This window comes from Platichthys flesus, chromosome 4 (genome assembly GCF_949316205.1).
Source record: "Platichthys flesus chromosome 4, fPlaFle2.1, whole genome shotgun sequence".
Lineage (NCBI taxonomy): Eukaryota > Metazoa > Chordata > Actinopteri > Pleuronectiformes > Pleuronectidae > Platichthys > Platichthys flesus.
The window spans coordinates 17,659,815-17,678,561 of record NC_084948.1 but is presented as its reverse complement, the minus strand read 5'-3'; the positions used below and the strand labels follow the sequence as shown (position 1 = coordinate 17,678,561).

At 41.7% G+C, this 18,747-nt stretch overlaps 3 protein-coding genes across 4 annotated transcripts; 1 reads left to right on the top strand and 2 right to left on the bottom strand.

Annotated features, from left to right (window-relative positions):
• Positions 1 to 54: 54 nt before the first annotated feature.
• Positions 55 to 7,146, bottom strand: mre11a (MRE11 homolog A, double strand break repair nuclease). Its single transcript, XM_062386482.1, has 20 exons — positions 7,014 to 7,146; positions 6,469 to 6,550; positions 6,181 to 6,313; positions 5,930 to 6,090; positions 5,746 to 5,833; positions 5,500 to 5,641; positions 5,302 to 5,416; positions 4,886 to 5,071; positions 4,591 to 4,762; positions 4,433 to 4,513; positions 4,219 to 4,348; positions 4,023 to 4,123; positions 3,465 to 3,635; positions 3,254 to 3,313; positions 2,992 to 3,169; positions 1,394 to 1,474; positions 1,138 to 1,202; positions 983 to 1,044; positions 731 to 830; positions 55 to 452 (listed from the first exon to the last, which is right to left on the bottom strand). The coding sequence occupies exons 2-20, from the start codon at positions 6,486 to 6,488 to the stop codon at positions 411 to 413; spliced, it is 2,088 nt and encodes a 695-aa protein (XP_062242466.1). The 5' UTR covers positions 6,489 to 6,550; positions 7,014 to 7,146; the 3' UTR covers positions 55 to 410.
• A 138-nt stretch (positions 7,147 to 7,284) lies between these two features.
• cep57 (centrosomal protein 57) lies at positions 7,285 to 12,120 on the top strand. 2 transcript variants are annotated; one of them, XM_062386720.1, is made up of 11 exons: positions 7,285 to 7,548; positions 7,920 to 8,109; positions 8,439 to 8,639; positions 8,791 to 8,912; positions 9,034 to 9,162; positions 9,746 to 9,823; positions 10,041 to 10,136; positions 10,349 to 10,432; positions 10,554 to 10,783; positions 10,858 to 11,002; positions 11,097 to 12,120. In XM_062386720.1, exons 1-11 carry the CDS (start codon positions 7,507 to 7,509, stop codon positions 11,274 to 11,276), a joined length of 1,497 nt encoding a protein of 498 aa, XP_062242704.1. In that variant the 5' UTR covers positions 7,285 to 7,506; the 3' UTR covers positions 11,277 to 12,120. The 2 variants fall into 2 exon arrangements, with proteins under 2 accessions (XP_062242704.1, XP_062242705.1); XM_062386721.1 differs by having other exon boundaries at positions 7,286 to 7,548; positions 10,349 to 10,429.
• A 2,808-nt stretch (positions 12,121 to 14,928) lies between these two features.
• Positions 14,929 to 18,219, bottom strand: LOC133951776 (uncharacterized). Its single transcript, XM_062385925.1, has 3 exons — positions 17,354 to 18,219; positions 16,310 to 16,529; positions 14,929 to 16,180 (listed from the first exon to the last, which is right to left on the bottom strand). Exons 1-3 carry the CDS (start codon positions 17,661 to 17,663, stop codon positions 16,051 to 16,053), a joined length of 660 nt encoding a protein of 219 aa, XP_062241909.1. The 5' UTR covers positions 17,664 to 18,219; the 3' UTR covers positions 14,929 to 16,050.
• Positions 18,220 to 18,747: the final 528 nt, after the last annotated feature.

Here is an 18,747-nt window from a genome sequence, read left to right as displayed (position 1 = left end):
AGCATTTGAATGAAAGACACACATCACACTTCAAAAACAAATACATACTTGAAATTTATGGAAAAAATGATTTATTAGTCCTGAATATCAGCGTACTACAAATGCCAATGACAACCCAGCACTGCTCAGATATGAACAGCAGCAGATGCACTTCAATAGGAAGCTCAACGTCTGTGGCTGGCAAATGAGTTGGAAACTGCAGACCTCCATTTTGCCCCCAGAGATCCCAAACCTTAAGCAACACTAACTTACCAACAAATTATCTTTTGACAGCACAGGGGAAGTTTGAGAGAAAATTGAAACGTGCACTTTAAGTTCCTTCAGGACAAAACTGCATCAACTCACTTCCTACTCAAAAGCTTTTTTAATCAGCAATCCTAATAAGCATTTTAGAATAGAAGCACTCGTGGTTATCTCCGTGATTGGTAGCTGCGGCCTTTGAACGGGTTATCCTGAAAAAAAAGTGATATGTTTTAAAACATTTTCCAAGTAAAACTGAAAAGTTGTGAAAATCAAGTACAGTTAATTAAACAAATTCTATACAGATCTTTTTGCATTAACTGTAGGGGTATACTTTTCTTTTTAATAAGTAATGTAATAATTGACGAGATCAGGAATTCAGATCAGTTTCACCTTCCAGACAAGTCACTTTCACCTTTGGAAAACAAATTTTTTTTGGACCCTGACACTTCAGAAGGATGATCTGTCATTTTATATGCTCGCTTGTTACCTCATCATCATCATCACTGTCATCAAATGCAACTCCTTTAGACGACTGGCTCTGGCTCTGAGAGCTGCTCTTAGTGAAGGACGAGGACGACGATGCTGATCTGTCGTGAGCATGAGAAGGATCCAGATAAAACATTTTACATATTAATTTCAATATAAGTTGCTGTGGAAGGGAAAGAAAATGTAGATGGTTACAACATCTTTGTCTCCTTTTAAAAGACTGCACAGAAGCACTGGACTGACACAAACATACCTTTGAGGGGCTCGGGTTGCTTTCATTACAGGGATATCTTCATCAGAGTCATCAATGGTCACCTGAAGATGGATAAATGTGAGAACCAAGGTTGGAGGATGGTACAGATCACATACATCCAAAATACAGACATGTTCAGCTGCCATCTAACCTACCTCCTCTTCTTTGTAAGATTTGGTGGCGCCAGTCCGAGAAGATCGTTGGGATGGAGCTTGAAATGCTGAAGAATGAGGTGCAAAGAGGGGAGAAGGTGAAAGGAAAAGAAGAAATTGAAAGACGAGCAACAGAAAATGTGGCCATTAACAGATTTATACAATTATAATAATAAAAGATTTCTGTCAATAATGTGTCTGCTAAATTAGTAAGTCAACAGAAAATCGACTTTACACACATGATCCCCTGCTCTCTTACCTTGCATAATGCTTTGGGTTGCTGCTGAGGATTTCTGGGCTCGGCCCCGGCCGGCTGGCTTTGGCTCAGAAGCAGTTGCACCTGGAGAAAGAGATGAACGACAGTGGAACGAGGATTTATGGAGGATCAGCTGTACCCCCCTCAGTGTGTGCTTTGTTTAGCTGGACTACCACACCATCCAAGTTCTCTTTGCTGTAATGTCAAAACAAAAATTCTGCTTCATTCGTAACAGGAGCAAGATATCAATGTTTGGAAATTATGAAAAAAACAAAACAGACCTAAACCCGCTAGAAATCACGGTGTGTTGTTGTATCCTGACTGAACCATTGCTCCATTAAACGTAACTTAATCCAATTTAATTCACAGCGTGTGATTCTAGCGCTGTATGCCAATAAAGAGCACTTTTGGTCAGTCTGAAAATTGAAAATGTCTAAAATCTGCCAAAATGCAGCTTTAATCCAGCTTTTAACTGGTGTAAAAATAATTATCCTAAACTAATCTATGCTAAAAAACGGTACCTCGGTACAGTCAAAGTCAAAAGTGACAAATTATAACTGCAGTGTCTGGGTTTTTAATTAGGGCTGAGTTTTGTTTGAGAGTTAACGTTGTCACTGGTTTTAAACTCATCAGCCCCAAAGTCAAACAGAGCAAGTGTGTAAACATAGTCAGAAAATGTTTGACTGCCCTCTGCTGGAAGTGTGGCAAAACAGCACCAATGCTGTACGTCAACATTGTTCACATTATTAAATTACACATTCTTTAATTGAATATATGTCAGAGATTATCAGGTGACCTCACGGTTCACTTTATATCATATAGATCTAGTTCATTAAATCTCGGCTGCCTACAAACCGATCTACATTTTTAATAACTGACATCTTTTATTTTCTTGAAAATAATAATAAAACACATGACTATTACACAATAGTCTAGAGGGCTTCACTCTGTCAAGCTGTTCTAATCAGTTGGAACACATATCAGATGGACTATACCCTGCCGACTACACAGTAACAAGTCTGTGTGATATCCAATGGAGGGCATGGTTCAATAAAGTATGTCACTGTTTGGCATATTTACAGCGAGATGACATATCTATCATGTGACTGACTGGTAACTGGAAGAACACAAACATACACCAGTGAAGAAGAAACATCGTTTACAATAAGATGTCCATGAAGAGGTCAAACTGACACTGACAGGAAACTTGACTGATTAAGGTGTGAACAAAACCCTCCTTTTAGCATCATGTACAAGTTCTTCCTGCTCTCCCCAGGCTTCATTCCACATCCTAAGTGGGTGTGAATACATGTGACATTTACAATGTCCTGTTGTGTGCCACATGTGTGTAAGGGCAACTCAGGACAATGTCCAGATAATCAGGTCAGGTCAGTGGTCACATAAAACGAAACCACCTCATTTGGTGGAACCTCTTGTGTGCTCACGGGTGTGTTTGCTCTGAGTATTTGTGTTGGACTATGCCAACATACTTGAATAAACGTTGAATAAACGTAGAATCTAGTTTCTCTATTTATCTCCATGTATCCTTGTGCGTTTCTGTGCTCACCTCGTAGTCCTGACAGACAGCAATGATAACTCACCTCTCCCCCTACCCCGGCCACCCCGTCCCCTGCCTCCTCGCCCTCTGCCTCGCGTGGGGGCAGCAAATGAGGTCGAGGCCGAGTCCTCGTCAGAGTCCATAGTAGCATCAGCATATCCGCTGGATACGTCCGGGTCATTATTGTGTTCTAATCTGTGAGTTTTGGCTCTGTTCATAGCCTGAGGAAGAAAAACAGAAAAGTTAACAGTTACAGACAGCAACAGAGGATACACTTCTGGCATGTGTGCATGCTACCCACTAACCTCTTTAATTTCATTCTCCTCCTCTGTCGTGTTCTTTTTGGCATCTCTGAATCGTTGGATCTGATAATCCAAAATATGCACACTTACAAATGACATACACACAAGCACTTTGTAACTTTGTTTGGTAAAGTTCTTCAGTTTAAAGTTTTTATAATTATTACAAAATATTTTTTCCATTTGATCCACTTCCAATGAAAGCCTCACCCCCTACCTCTGTGTCGATATCTTCTTTTGTAGTTACTCCTCTGGCCTGGAGATGGCGCTGTGTCTTCTCCAGCTGATATTTGATCAGTTCCTGAATTGCATCCTTTTCGTCTTTGTCTACAAACTCCTGAATGGCCTTCCCCATGCCCTGCTCGGTCAGCAGAGACAGCTGGACTGTCTGTGAAGGGATGGAGACACGTCAAGAGTGGTAGTGGTAATAAATTGGTATTATTGATTTCATGATAATTATGCTAATAATCACAGTGACCAACTATGATCCCTGAGAACATCTTCTATCTGCACATCCCTAGTAGGGATTAATTAAATGAGACAAAACACACAACAGACCCTGAAACTGACTGATAGCATTACTATTATTATTTTACAGACTCTTAAAATATATTGTGATAATGTCATTACTTTAAATTGTTGTTCACAATAACCAAATCAAAAATAAGGAAAATGTGATATTGTCACATTCTTATTCTGCAGATGCACAGTAGTTAAAAATAAGTGTTATGACAACTTGTCAGCGTAATAATTAAAATCCATGTGTGTACAGTACCTGCTCAGCTGCCTCAAAGTATTGTTGCACCAGGTCCTCAACTCTCAGTCCCTCCACCACTGTGTTTTTTACCAGCTTGCTGTAATCAACATCGAACTCATCTAAAAAACATAAAGTTTGCAGCATGTCAAAAAGCGATTGTGTGCACAGATATATGGTGAATACTGCAGGTCTGTGTGTTTAGTCTGTGTCTGACCTTTGACATTCTCCTTTTGTTCACGGTGTCTGAGAAAGTGAATGACGTCTTTTGGGTTGGCCACGCGGTCCACAAACTTCTGACTGAAGCGAGATGTGTTGAACGTCTCAAAACCTCCACTGTAGTCCACCTGGGGAAGGCAATAAGGTTGAAGAATTTAGCCAAAGTGTGAAAATGAAGGTGTGTGCAACTGCTGCGAGTGTGTTAATCTTACCCTCAGGCGAATGAGAGGTTTCTCTGGGGTGAGTGGACAGCCAAGTCTTTCTCTCTCAGCTTCTTCTATCATCTCTGTGACCTAGAGAAGAGCAGAAATAAAGTGAGATGTCCAACGATAAGACTTCGACTGGCTCTTAATGTTAGATGAAAACTTACCTTTGCATAGCACAACTCCTCAACCTTCTTTGTGACCTGGGGTGTATCAGGTGTGAAGCGGTCTTCGTAGTCAGCCAGCACCACATCCTGGATGAAGAACTGACGCACCGTCTTTAAGGGGAGCTTTTGCATGTTCATCTTCCGTCCCTTTACCTTCAGCAGCCCTATGTGCCTGGATACACACAAACAGTGATTTACTGTAGGTAATTGATCACTTAAAAACACACACTCAGAATATGGAGGTGGTCTTTCACCATCTGTGTTTGTGTGTGTGTGTGTGTGTGTTTATTTGTACTTCTTGGCAGCCTCTCCAGGGGACAGGGAGGTCGCTACAGAGCTGCCAGGCTGTGTCACATAGAAGAGCTGCTGTTCATTTCTCGTTGGGGCTATCAGGCATTCGTGCTCGTGACCCCACACCACCAGGTCAATAAAGTCATCCAGGAACTGCTCGGGAATGTAGTTTGTGGGGCCGTGCTTACTCCTAGACATAACAAAATATAATGGAGAGCATGTCCGGTCAATGCCAGAGATAATGTATCAAAGATTTACTTATATGGACTGAAAACACATCAATTCAGGAACAAACAACCTGCATTCTTAATAAGGATACTAAGGAAGACTATAGATTACACTTGTTTCTTGAATTTCGAGACTGCATGTTACAGCTCTTCCCTCCTAATGGTTTTCCAACATACACATACATCCACACACCTGTTCTGGTGGATGGTGAAGAGGTTAAACCAATCATCTTGGTCTTCTTTGGGGCGAAGCATGGTTACCTGGTTGTTTACAAACATCCTGTACAAGCGCTCATCTGGAATAGAACCTGCACACGAACAACGTTTGTTGGTTTTCATTCAACTCTTTTAATTAAACCTAGACATATAGAGACACAAATCACATACTCACCAAGACCATACAAGGCCAGCTTGGTGTTGCCTTTCTGCAAGAGGATGGGACTAATCTCTATCTTCTCCACTGATGCGGAGTGACCGAAGTGATTTATGAGACCAGACGCCCCCAGCAGATCCAGCGCACACAAACCTTCAGCCTTGGAGAGAGACAGACACCATTATGCACAAATAAACAAATATAAAAGCTAAAAGACACATAGAAAAACACATGCATGCATTTTATTGTATGGAAACAACTCACCCCAGTTGGGTCATCATGGTTACCATGGATGCTGAACACAGGAATAGAGATGTTCAGGTTTTCATCCTGATAGTTGACCCAGGGGAACCTTCAACACAACAGAATAATAGTTTATATAACAACGATAATAAAACATTCATTCAGCAGCACTGGTTGAAGGAATGGCAGAGAAAGAGGGACTGACTGGGTTGTGTTGAAGTTGACAGACTGATCACTAAGGATGTTGAAGTGTATCGGTGACTCTCCCATGCAGTATCGTCTGATCATACTGATGCAGCTGTGGAGGCATCGCCGCGACGGCTTGTTCTCATGGAACAAATCTCCACCCAGCAGGATAAAATCTACCTGCAAGCAAATAAATACACAATTCAGAGGGTATTTGAGACAAAGGATCCCCAGTGTTGTACATTCACACATCTGTCAACTTGTATGTACCTGATGTGTCTTGGCATATTTAAGGATCTCGTCCAGTGTGCTGTACGAGTCATTGCCACGGATTGCATCCTTCTCAAGGTAGCCGAGATGAATGTCTGTAGCGATAAGGATCTTGAAGGTATCCTCATCATCCCTAAAACGATAGAATCAGTGAAACACAGCTTGTTTACTTTATTGTGAGTCCCGATGTACCTGTATTAGGTGGCATTGTACATTGCCTGCATATAAACATCATTCTATATCAACTGTGAAAAGATATATAAAGACAATGTTTTTGAAAAGACTTACAAGGTGTTCTCTGAGGACATGCTGATGTGGGGGTAATGGCAGATGTGTTCACACCAGGACAGGTGGTCAGAAAATGCTTCTCCTGCAGAAAAGACACCCAGCCATGAATACTTTCAAAGATACTTTACAGATATGCTGCAACTATACACACAGGGACACATGCAAATACTATTAAAATGTAATTTGGCATCATGTACAGTAAATTGTTGCAGAGGCATTGCTGTTATTATAACACCAGAGTCAGTGAAACCTCCAATAACGATACGTTTTTAAGCGATGCATTAGGTTGTGTGACAGCAAGCTAACCAATACTCTGTTAGTAACGTAGTAGCTAAGCTAACAGATAACACACTGAGAAGATGGTGAGTTAGCTTTCACTTTTGCCTTAAGCCCAGGAGTTCACGATACTAACATGAAGTAAACACATGTTTACAACTTGTGTTGACACGCTGGCTCGGTCCTACCTCCAGATAACACACGTTTACGACTTTTAATATTGTTTGTTATTAGCTGTAACGTGTTAAATAGCTTAGCTCGACACGCACCTCCTCAGAAGTCACCACTCAGACGCCATAAAATCCCGGCATGTCTCAAAACCCACGTCCCGCCTTCTCAGCAAAGGCTCATGGTTATTGTAGTGTCATTCAGAAGCATCCACGCTCCAGAGAGTGATCTCCCCGTGGCAGGAAAAACTACACTTCCGGTCAGCAAGCTGGGTGCGCTTGTTATGTTCACTGAGAGGTCTCGGTGGATGAGCTGTGTGGCAAAAAAAACGTACCAGTCTCCGTGCGCGGAGCCTGTCGGGCCAGACTGACATACAAATGAATCACACCCCTCCAGAGAAGCCCTGGGTTGTGTTGCTTTGCCTCAGTGATGTTTTCTTTTCTCAGTTCGCATTAGCAGCGGTTGAAACTGTCGAGCTAACAGGCGTCATTCAAAACTAATGCAGTTTTACTCCCAACTAGCGTTAGCATATGTAGCATAGTGGTATTCCCTTGGGTCAGCACGAACGAGGCAGACTGGAGAGGCTGCATTTCAATGGAGACCCTGTCACGAACTGCTGGAGATGATGCTACGCAGGTAGTTTTTCCTCGTTTCGCCTTATTTACACTTTCAAATGAGCAATAACATGTGTTTTCTTTGAATGCTGTTTATAATAGCCAGAGTTAGCCAGGCTCCATGGAAAGCGACCGTGCAGCGGCTGCTACAGCTCAGACCAGCTGATGCTGCTGCAGACCTGGAAGTGAACCGAAGTGTCACATCCATGTTTTGAATTTGACTGGAGCATGACAAACAAATCGTGGTGTCGCTTAAGATTCAGTGAGGGGATATATTTAAGGTTTTTGCACATGTTTATTTCACTTCCTGTGCTTTATTTACAGCATCTCCAACTGATCTATAGCAATGGATTTACTGGAGATCTATAATATTCGCCATCTTTTTCTCTGCAGGATCTCCGTCCTCCACCAGCCCAAAGTGGAGTCGTCTCTGACACCCTGTCCCTGTCGTCTTATCAAGACTATCCTGCTCACCGTCCCTTCATCAACACACTGCTGCACCTCACTCCCAGACAGGCACGCACACGTCAGTCGTGTCGCCCATCGTCACCCAGCAAAGCATTCCCAGAGACCAACAGTGCAGGTGGGTTTCATTTGTGCATGTCGGACATATTCCCTTTACAATGTTTCCAGTCAGGTACCGTGGTGTGTTACGGAGCTCCATGGTTACGTGTGCAACCCGATGCCGGACGACTTCGATGTCTCAGCTTCCCTTTACATCTGTTCCTTCTTTCACATTATCCTTTCCTCCCCTACCCACTTCACCTTCTCTACCAAACCTTTTCTGTCATATCATAGTCATATCATGTTACACATAGAATGTCTGTAACCATTCCCTGTATGTATTTGCTCTCCATCAGTATGTCCCACATTCTCATATCTAACATGTCACATGTGTGTGTGCGTATGCAGCGATCTTATCTGCCTTGAGGAACCTTCAGGAGAAGATCAGGAGGCTAGATTTGGATAAAGGACGCGCAGAACGTGGTGTGCAAATGGTAGTACAAGATGCATCACATGTTCGTCCTCAGAGCGAGAACGTCACACAGAGGCTCTCCAGTAATCAGACAGAGACGCAGAGAGAGACAACTGACTCGTCCAACTGTAACCAAGGTCAGTATGTGATTAAGATATCATGATAAAAACAACATAACCAGTGACCTCTTCCATTATTTAGCTATTCATTTCCCTGCATCTTGTAATTGTTTTCTCCTCCTCTCTCCCCTTCCCTGCGTCTCATGGCGTCCCATCATTCTTCTCACAGTGTTGATCACCCACCTGGCTGCTGCAGAGTCTCGCTGTGTGAAACTGGAGCGGCATCTGGATCACATGAGGAGGATGTTGCGCAACGCCAAGACAGACAGGACCAATCTGGTCAAACAGCAGGTGAGCCTACTAGTTCTTAGTGTCATTAGCTGAGCTAAAGAGTAAACATCTTTAAGTAAATAGCTGTCATGTGGTAGTGAGTGACTGTGTAGGTTTTTATTTTTGTTCCCCATGCTGTCAGGTTTCCATGGATAGAGCCAAGTTAGCTGATCGCCAGCCCGGCAAAGTGTTTGAGGGAGCTCACGTGGAGAAGCTGGAGCGGCTGGAGCAGGATTATCTCCAGCTCACGCGCACGCAGAACAATGCTGAGGTACAAAGTCACCTGACTTCAACTTCTGAGCGCTGAACACTGTCATGAGGAAGTGCAAATTATTATCCAACAGCTTAATAGACACATATTCATAGCTATGACAGTGACACAGAAAAATTGTACTGAAGACTGAATGACACTAATTCCTCAAGCTTAAGCTCAAATCTATGTGAGATGAGACAGTAACTTGTGGCCAAAAAACAGACATTATCCATGAATCTAGGGCACTGGTCCCCAATCTGTGGCTTGGGACTCCCTCCTGGGGCCTAAGATAAACCTGAGGGTTCAGAGGTTGATTAAAGAAATAAGCAAACTAAGTGTGAAATATTTTATCTACAAGAAGTGATTTTAATTTCCTTACTTCACTTTTTCTCATCACTCTTATATCTTAACTAATTTAAGAAGATTAGATCCTATGTACTTGCAGTCACACATTATCAGTATGCCCAAAACATATTTTTCAAATAGGAAAAAGCCAACAGTCAGTGCCTGTTTTAAGCACAAGTCTATGGTGACAAGTTCAAATAATTTCTTGTGTTACTTTTACAATAATAATGGTTGTATGTGTGTGTGAATTTTTCAGATGAAGATAAATGAACTAGAGATGAAACAACAGGAGGAGGAGCACCAGAGAAAGCTCATTCAGGAAAAGGCCATCCAGGTAGTGAGACATAACTTGTTTATTGTGTTTAAATTCTATACATCACACTCACTATTGGCAGGTTCTAATGTTTCATGTAATATAATAATATAATATAAGTCCTGTTTTCCATTATAAATTTATATTTCTATCAATGCTCAATGTAAACGTGGAAATTCTAAAGTTCATGCATTGTTTACTCTAGGTGGTGTTTTTATTTCCCTTCCTGTTTCCACAGCTACAGACGGGTTTGGAGGCCAATCGGATCCTGCTGCAGTCAGTGTCCCCTCGCCTGTCCACCAGAAGGTCCAAAGACAAGAACTCTGATTCACAGGTAAACACCTTCACACAAGTGATGCTTTTCCTTTTTATCGACACTCTTTTTGGATCTGTGAATGCCAAATCCAATCTAGAGGGAAGGATATTTATAATTATTTCGGATTATCTTTCTGGAAAAGCATCTTATTTAATTTATAAGCATCTTCTTTCTCATAAGCATGTTCCTGTGAATCTTAATCTTGGTAATGCTGAAACTTTTCTTCCCAGAAACCTCTGCCACAGCAGTTGTCGAACACACAGCCACACTATAGACTGAGCCTCAGAGATGTTCCGTTTGTTGCTGGAATGGTAGTATGGGCATGCGTATATATATTTTTGAGCATTGGAACCAAATTGTTTTTAGATTTCAATACTGAAATAAATTTTTCTCTCTTTCTCATCGAATCTTTCTCCTCTCTCACTTGACTTTTAGGCCGTGGGGGGCAGCCACTCAGTCAGAGCAAACGTCCAGTCAGTTTTGTCTCTCCTAAAGCGACACCAGCCGCACCTCTGCAACAGCCGTGTACTCTGTAACAACGCAAACAGCTATGGGACTGCAAGCCGCAGATATTCATACAGTTCCTCTTCCTCATCCTCTGCGAGCGGGGAGGAGCTGTCCGAGCTGCTGCAAGCATTACAGGAGGAGCTGCGACTCATGAGCTTGTGAGTGGAGTTCCACCGGAGGGAGCTGCTTATGAAAAGGGATATGTAGTAATCTTTGTGTGTGTGTGTTGCAGGGAGCATGACGAGTTAATGACTCAGGTAGAAAACAGTGTGTCTGACCAGGAAAGACGAGAACTTCAGTGGGAGCAGGAGAGGCTGCTGCTGAAAATGGAGAAGAAGGGAGAGCAGATCGGGAAACTCTACAAACACAAAGCACAGGTCAGTACGCGGACAAAAAGTTCACGTCACACACATTTCCATTCTAAGTTTGTGTCTTTTTCTCCTCTGTTGCCTTTTCTTGCCTCCCCTCTAGATAAAGAAGTTAAGAAAGGAAGCCAAGTCTAACAATAAGAATGAGGGGAAAGTTACTTCCACAGTGTCCACGAGAGGTCGCTCTGGCGGAGCAGTCAAACCTAGACCAGGAGAGAGAAGCAAGAAGAATCTGAGGCTGCTGAGGGACATGAAAGCTCTGCAGACGTCTTTACGGACCTGAGAACCACCAGGACAGAGACATAGTGAAGAAGTTTAATCTTTTCGGTGCTGCTTATCTTCCTGTGATCAGTATTTCACCATCAACGCGAGCATAGATTCAACCTTGACTCATGATCCCTTGAGAAAACATAATGTTTTAATATAACCTGAAAATGGTTACATTTGTAAAAAAGACTGTCTATGTTTATGTCTAAACATAAGTCAAGATTTTTGTCTGATTGGTCCTTTTATTAGGGCTTTAAATTATATAAAGTTAATTATTAACAAATTCCTGTAAATAAACTTAATTTTGTGGAGGGGGTGCAAGAAAGTTCATCGCCAGTTCACAGTTAAGCTCTCAGTATAACTGACTACTCCTTCAGCGCTGGAAACAAAATTTGAATATCCAAGTTTAGTCTTTCATGTTGCTTCCGGGCATAGAAACACATTTTCCCTGAACTAATAACTCTCAGAAGTGAATACAAATTAATACAATTTCGTGGCGCTGACACATTGTAACAGGTTCTCAAATTTCATACGTGTTTGTAGTGTTAAGAGACTGCAGTGATGAAAGAGTGTTATTTCTACAACTTGATAGGTTAAGTGACAAGCTGAACAATCTTAGAATTACTCATTCCCCTTATGTGATATGTTGCAGATGCTATATGAGAGGGTATAAGCACACGTTGTGTGATAAAACTGAATTTGTAATTATTTCTACAAATATATTTGGGAGGATTTTGTTATTTTTTGACGATCAGGGTCAGCCTGTTTGGAGTGAAAGTTTCTCAGAGAAAGAAAGTAATTCTGTTTGCACATCACTACAGTGTCTAATGATAATAATAAAGAGAGTTTCGCAGTGACAATTGTTCTGACACCATGTGGTTCAGGAGCACATTGTGTTGTCATGGTCAGTGTGAGCAGAGAGCAGAAAGCTGCGAGTTGACAATTGTAATCTTGAGAAGTTTCCCAACACGATCAAACTGTTGAGAAGATTCTGGGGGTTTATTGGAAATGTCCTGGGAGTATTTGTTGGAAGGATTCGTCTTCCTGCAAAGTAAATCCACTGAACACACAAACAGAGCCTACTCATACCACACAGCAGCCCAACAGGCACATATATCTTTGCAGATTTTTCCCTCTCATATGCAAAACATATGCAAAGAGGTGATAGTTCTTTCTCCCCATTTTGCAGATGTGCTGTGTATGTTATAAATTACTAAAGAGACCGAGTGTTTATTAAATCTCATGCAGTATATATTTGTTAGTTATCCACTGATTTTCAAGCAGGTAGGAGATGAAGATATTTATGTCTGTGACATTAGCCATAAACCTATCAGCACTACAATTATCACCTTAAACACATGTGAAGATCTGGATCATGTGTTGTTTTCTTGACTGAGTAATTGTAGACAGCTACTCAAGCTTTGTCCGCACCATAAATCTTTATGCAGTATTTGCAGAATTAAAATATCTGGTTCTCATTTAATTCAGATCCAAACCCGACCCGTTCTCCCCTCGCTGCCACAAGCTTATTTTATTTTGGGAGGAATCTAATGTTATGCTGTTAGTTCCCGTTATTTATTTAAATCCATGGAGGTTTCTCCGGCTGTTCGCAGCACGTCTGCACGCTGGCAAAAACATAGGGGACATAGGTGCACGTAATCCAAACATGGCATTAAAAACTGCCATCATCTGTCGAAGGTATGTTTTGCTGCACAATTTATTTCAAACCCAGTCTCCCCTTCATCCTCTAGCGAGGGAACAGTCGCTAACCACCTCCAGATTGGACAAGACTGAGCCACATGAACACTGCTGTCACTTTGCCAGGGTGCATTATGTGACAGCAACAACACAACACGAAACCAACAGCGACATTAACGGTGCAACTTCGCTATTTTGCGTTTCGATTACCTTTTGTGTTGCACGCACAGTGTGTGATGGACCAGTCACATCGCAGCGGTGCGTAAAAAACACCAGAAATAAACAAATCAACACCGCGGATGATCAGCTCCACTACACATGTCACGTGTCAACAAACTGTCCCACCGAAATCGCTCACCGATAGGATGGATGCGATCCCTTACCTGAGTTTATTCCATGTATCCACAAGCGTCCTGTGCCGCGCTTCGGGGGGAGATGCGATCTGCGGTCATCCACAAAACCCCTCACCCTCCCACGGATCGTGTGGGAGAGTGCAAAACATTATATACACATATTGAGTCTTATTTCTATTAAGAAATTTCTTCTGATAAAAAAAATATATAAATTATATATATATTTAAAATTTCAATATTTTGGAAATTTAATTTTAATAAATTTAAATTTACAATATGTATTGTACATTTTTATTTACCAGCAGTAAAATAACACCATCCCAATGAACATATTTAAATGGACAATCAATTAATAATGCCCCCCAAAGTAAACTCAATGTCTTTGAGTTGAAAGTATAATATTACAAGCTTCATACAGATGTTGTAATATAATGTCATACTCTATACATGTGGCCACGCAGACTGATGACTCGGAGTATAAGGGGGCTCAGTGTTGCAATTGTCAACTGTTGCATTAATTCCAGTAACTTAAATGAGTAAACTAAGCTGTCTCACCCATTGATTAACAAATGTACTCAATAATTACAGATTATAAATCTCAATATTTCTTGTAATCAGTTGAAAAATACATTTAAAACCAGAAAAGAACTCCACAAGTTGGACTGGAAACAGAGCTTCAGACAGAGAAAGGACATGATAGGCTGTGTTTGCCTTCGGTTGTATCCATGCCTTCACTCTCTCCTGGCCTCTTCCCGTTGTTGTGTGCTCACTGTGTTTTTGTTTAATTATATGGAGTGGGATTTTGTTCAATTTCACACTTGCACAAACCTGCAGCAATTATTCCCGTTAAGTGATATGTGAAATAACAATAATCCTTACAATTTCAATAGGGCCTCACGTCTGTCAGTGCTTGTCAGTGCTCGGGCCCTAATAAAACATAATCCTCATCATCATGTTAGAGATGAAGCTGGAGTCCACGATTCCTATTGAGCTCATGCAGATGAAATCACCATGCGGTCAGGAGCAGAAGCCTGCAGGCATTCAGGCAAACTGCTCGTGTGTCATTTCAATATGCAGTTTAAAATAAGAAGCATTTGAAATCAGTTTTAAATGAAAAATAAATCAATGAATACTTCTGCTTGAACATACAGCTCTGCTTTGTTCTCTTGTTCCTTCTGAGGAGCAAAGCCAGACGAAGTCCTGAGGCATTTTTGGAGAATATTTCTTTGAGTTTTGCAAACGCTCAGGCTCTGATCACATGCTGCAGACTTTGGAAGGAAATTTGTTTGAATTCACTGAGACTTTGGATTCACTTCATAGCTACATCACCTTCTCCTTAAAACTGCCTGCCCCCTACTCATCCTGTCTTCTGTAGGCCTACATCCTTTGTATTCTGGTTTGATGTCTGCTGTGAACATTGATTCACTGTTTGATTCATGCAGGAGATGAATGCGGCCTCGGTTTGGGTGGAGAGGAACCCTGACGGCACCATGCTCCTCCACTATTATTAACACTGCAGAGGAATATGCCGCATTGTTCCTTGTAAACAAAAACACCATTTTAATCTTCTCCTTTTGCCTCCAAGTGAAGACACCCTCTTCTACAGGAATAATTGGAAGTGTTGCAGAAGATTTCTTCAACTGTGAGAGGACAATGTAAGTTGTCAACCAGCTGGAGGAGCTGGAGAGAACTTGGAAGAAGAAGCATGAGGCTTTCCTGGTTTCTCAGTGACCAGCAGCTGTTGCTGTTCAGTCCAATGTGGCCAGCAGTAAAACTGGAAATCCCTTTCACTCAGAGACGAAACGCTATCATCTGGATTAAATGAAATGAGTTAAAATAATGTTCTGTATTACAACTCTGAATGTCAAAAAGAAGAACACGTCATTTTTCTAAACAATGAAAAGAGCATTTAATACTGATGTATGTAAAACTCCTCCCACATGGATAACATGGATAACATGGATTCTTTGCAATGTCAACGTTTCCCTTCAGTATACATGTGACGCTTTGGATCACATTGAAAGAACATTATCTGTATTTTGATTAAACACATTGGTATTTTCTATCAAATCCATTTATTCTGTAAGTTACTGACTCCCAATAAGAAAAGTATTAAGCAAACAAACAAACCAATAAACAAACCCTCCCTAGCAGAGAAAACAATATTAATGTTACAGGTTATAGTTTACAATGACTATTTTTTATATAGGCCAAACATTATATTATTGAGTTTATTTACAGGGAGCCTTCTATTTAGGAGAGCAAATACTATTTGGACTAAAAATAAATAAATACACTCTTTATGAACACTGAAAAGAAACAGGTCACAGGTACGTGGCCCCTTGACAACCCATTTCAGTTTTCAACACGAAAAGAAACAAGAATGAATAAACCATGAGTCTGATGCTGCTCACGAGGCCTGAGTCACCACAACAGTCTGTGAAAGGGCTGTCACCTACAGGTGTGTGTCTCACTCCAAAGCGACAACCCCGGGTTGGGAAGAGGAGGCCGGACACCTGATCCTCGCTGCAGAGGGCCCCCGTGTCTCATCATCGTTGGCCCTGTGTCGATCGCCATGGCCTGATGAAAACAACCCCTGTAACCAGAGTCTTCTGTCTGTGTGGTCAGGTGTGATAAAATCGGCCGGCCGGCCCGCTCATCAAGAGCCCAGTCGACACTGACCTAGATGGAGAGGGTTAGTTCATGTCTGCACTTTGTCCCATGGGACACAAAGTACATTCAAGAATCTGTCTCCATTATGGAGGCAAGCTCAGAAGTTTTAGACTCCTCCCGGTGTTTGGTCAGAACTGGACGGTTAGTGTAGATGTCGTCCACGGGTAGAAGGAAGGTGACAGTTTTAACCTTGGCCCTAGAAAAGAAAAAAGTGTTAAGTGGCTACAAAGACGCAGCTGTAGCTTGTTTTATGTACAGTATTTTAAATGAAATATTTTTTTTACTCTAAATCTGTATTTCTGGGGTTTAGAGTCCCTCTCTGTACCTGTTTTTGTGGACATATTCCTGCAGGGAGTGTCTGTTGGTCACTTTTCCCACTTCTCTCACTGGGTTACCAAAGACGCCGTTCCCGTGCTGGATTTGTTCTTGTAGCCTTCTCCATCCATTCTCAACCCGCCGCACCCTGTCGGTCCTCCCCTCTCTCAGTGTCACCCCAGACAGGTTGGAGCTTATGGAGTACCGCCGGACAGTCATGACAGTGTTCTCTGTGACATGACGAGAGTATGATGCAATTTGGAGAGAACAGCAGTATATGGATACTTCCTGATGTATAATCTAAGTTTATTGATATCTCTATATGCCAAATAAAAAATGTAATAATTTTTATATATAATTTTTCTCAAATTGTGTTTCTTGTTTTTGTGCATTTTTATGAAAAGATTTCAATAAGAGAAATTGCATTATGGAATCCAGCATTGGAATTCAAAGGACTAAAATTATATGTTTGGCTCTTTACTATTACTTCTACTATTTTTACTGTTGATCCCAATCTTGAAACACCCAATTTAATGAAGGTTGAATTAAAAGATTGGAATCATGGTAGATCCAAGAGCGGGGCCAGTGGAGGGGCACTGGGCCCAGCTGTAATCTGATTGCCCCACTAACAATACATTTGAGAAATTGTTAAGAATTGTCATTTCCTAAGCTTCTTTGAAGTGGTTTATTCGTTGTGCATGCACATGTAACAATTTAAAACATATTTTCAGTGACGTTTGGTTTTGCTCAAAGCTACACAGCAAACAGTAAGAATGACTTAAACGTTAACCTTTCTGAATCAGGAATTGTGAATGGATGTTAGACAAATAACACACTCTGAGTGTGTGTGTGTGTGGCCCCCTGTATGGCCCCTGATTTAGAAAAATCAACAAGATCAGCCACTTGTTGGAATGTTAGTCGAAAATGCTCTCTCCTTTCGCCAATTCACATATTGTTTAACAGATCATTTTTTCAGTGCTCTATAGATGCCTACTCATGTTTTATGTAAACAGTAAAAAAAATAAATATAAGCACACTTTTTCTTTCCTCTTACCCTTGTATTGTCCCTCCAGGACCGGTGCAGACACGTTTCGTCTCAGGTTCATATATGGGTTCTCAAGTGCTGAAGACACCCGGCTCTCCTCCCCGGACTTGGCCCCAAATGCTCTCGGACCGTAGTCTCCCCTCAGCTCTTGGTTCTCCACCTCCAGCTTCTTGATATCATCGCGCATCTCCATGATGACCTGCGCCAGGCTGCGGGTGCTCTCCATGGTGCTGCTTCTGCGCTGCCAGAACCACGGCTTCCCAAACACCGGCAGCGTGTCACGCAGGAGAAGCTCAGCGTGCTGCTGTGGATTTAACATGCTGCTCCCCAAGGCATTTTGTGGTCCTTTCCCTGTCTGTGTGTGTGGGTCTCTCTCTCTCTCTCTCTCGCTCTCAATCTCAGTCTAGATCTTGTTCTGAGGAAGATTATGTCGCCTTTCACCACTTATACAGCTGAAAGGGCTCCGGTGATCAGCCAGCACCATACAAAGGATGTTTTATTCATCAGCCCCGGCGTCCAGTTTCAGGAAAACTGAGCAGGGGTCGGAAATGAAATGTGCACTGCACCAGAGCTTGAATGGCAGGAGACCCAGTCGACCTGCAGGAAAGCTGATAGAGCTAAAAAAAAGTTTTTACAGCTTATTGATAATATAACATGTGTAGCAACTTCATATTCAAGCTTAAGAGCAGTGGAGACTGATCAGATTGTTTTGGCACCCCACTCCTCCTCTTGTTACGTCCATGTCTGCGTTGGGATTACAATTTCCTCCTTCTAAAATATTAATCAAGTCTGTCTGCGACGATAAATCTTAGAGGAAAACAAAGAAAAAGTCATTTCTTATGTTCTCAGTGACGCAGAAGGACATCTGAATAGCACAGAGCATTTAAAATGCAAGACAAGTCGATTCATTGCACAATATTGACCGAATTCATTTAAAAGTAGAAGACAAGAATGTTAATGCTCCCATGAAATTATTTATTTTACCTCCCAGGTGTGACCTTAAAATAAAACAAGTTTGTCTTTTGATTTTGCTTCACCTCTGTCCAGCACCTAGAGTTTATCACGTCTGGATGTGTCTGCTTCTGAATACTCTCTGAAGTTCTTTATGTACCTTTTAAACGTTAAAGCTCACTCACAGTCAGATTGATTCAGTCCACCAAGAAAACGGAGACAGACGTGCTGGCAAACCCACTAAATGTGTTGCTTTCTGTCCCATTAACATCCATGTGGTTTACAGACAATTACACTCGATGAGGCTTCATACAGCTGAGATTTTACAGTCAGGTGCCAGAATAGCCCAGATTACAACCCGTGATGAAAAGAGCAGACAGTCTTTGAGCAGCTTGCCTCACTCCCACATGACGTTAGGTATAACGCTGCCCACATACTTCTAAATACTTGAT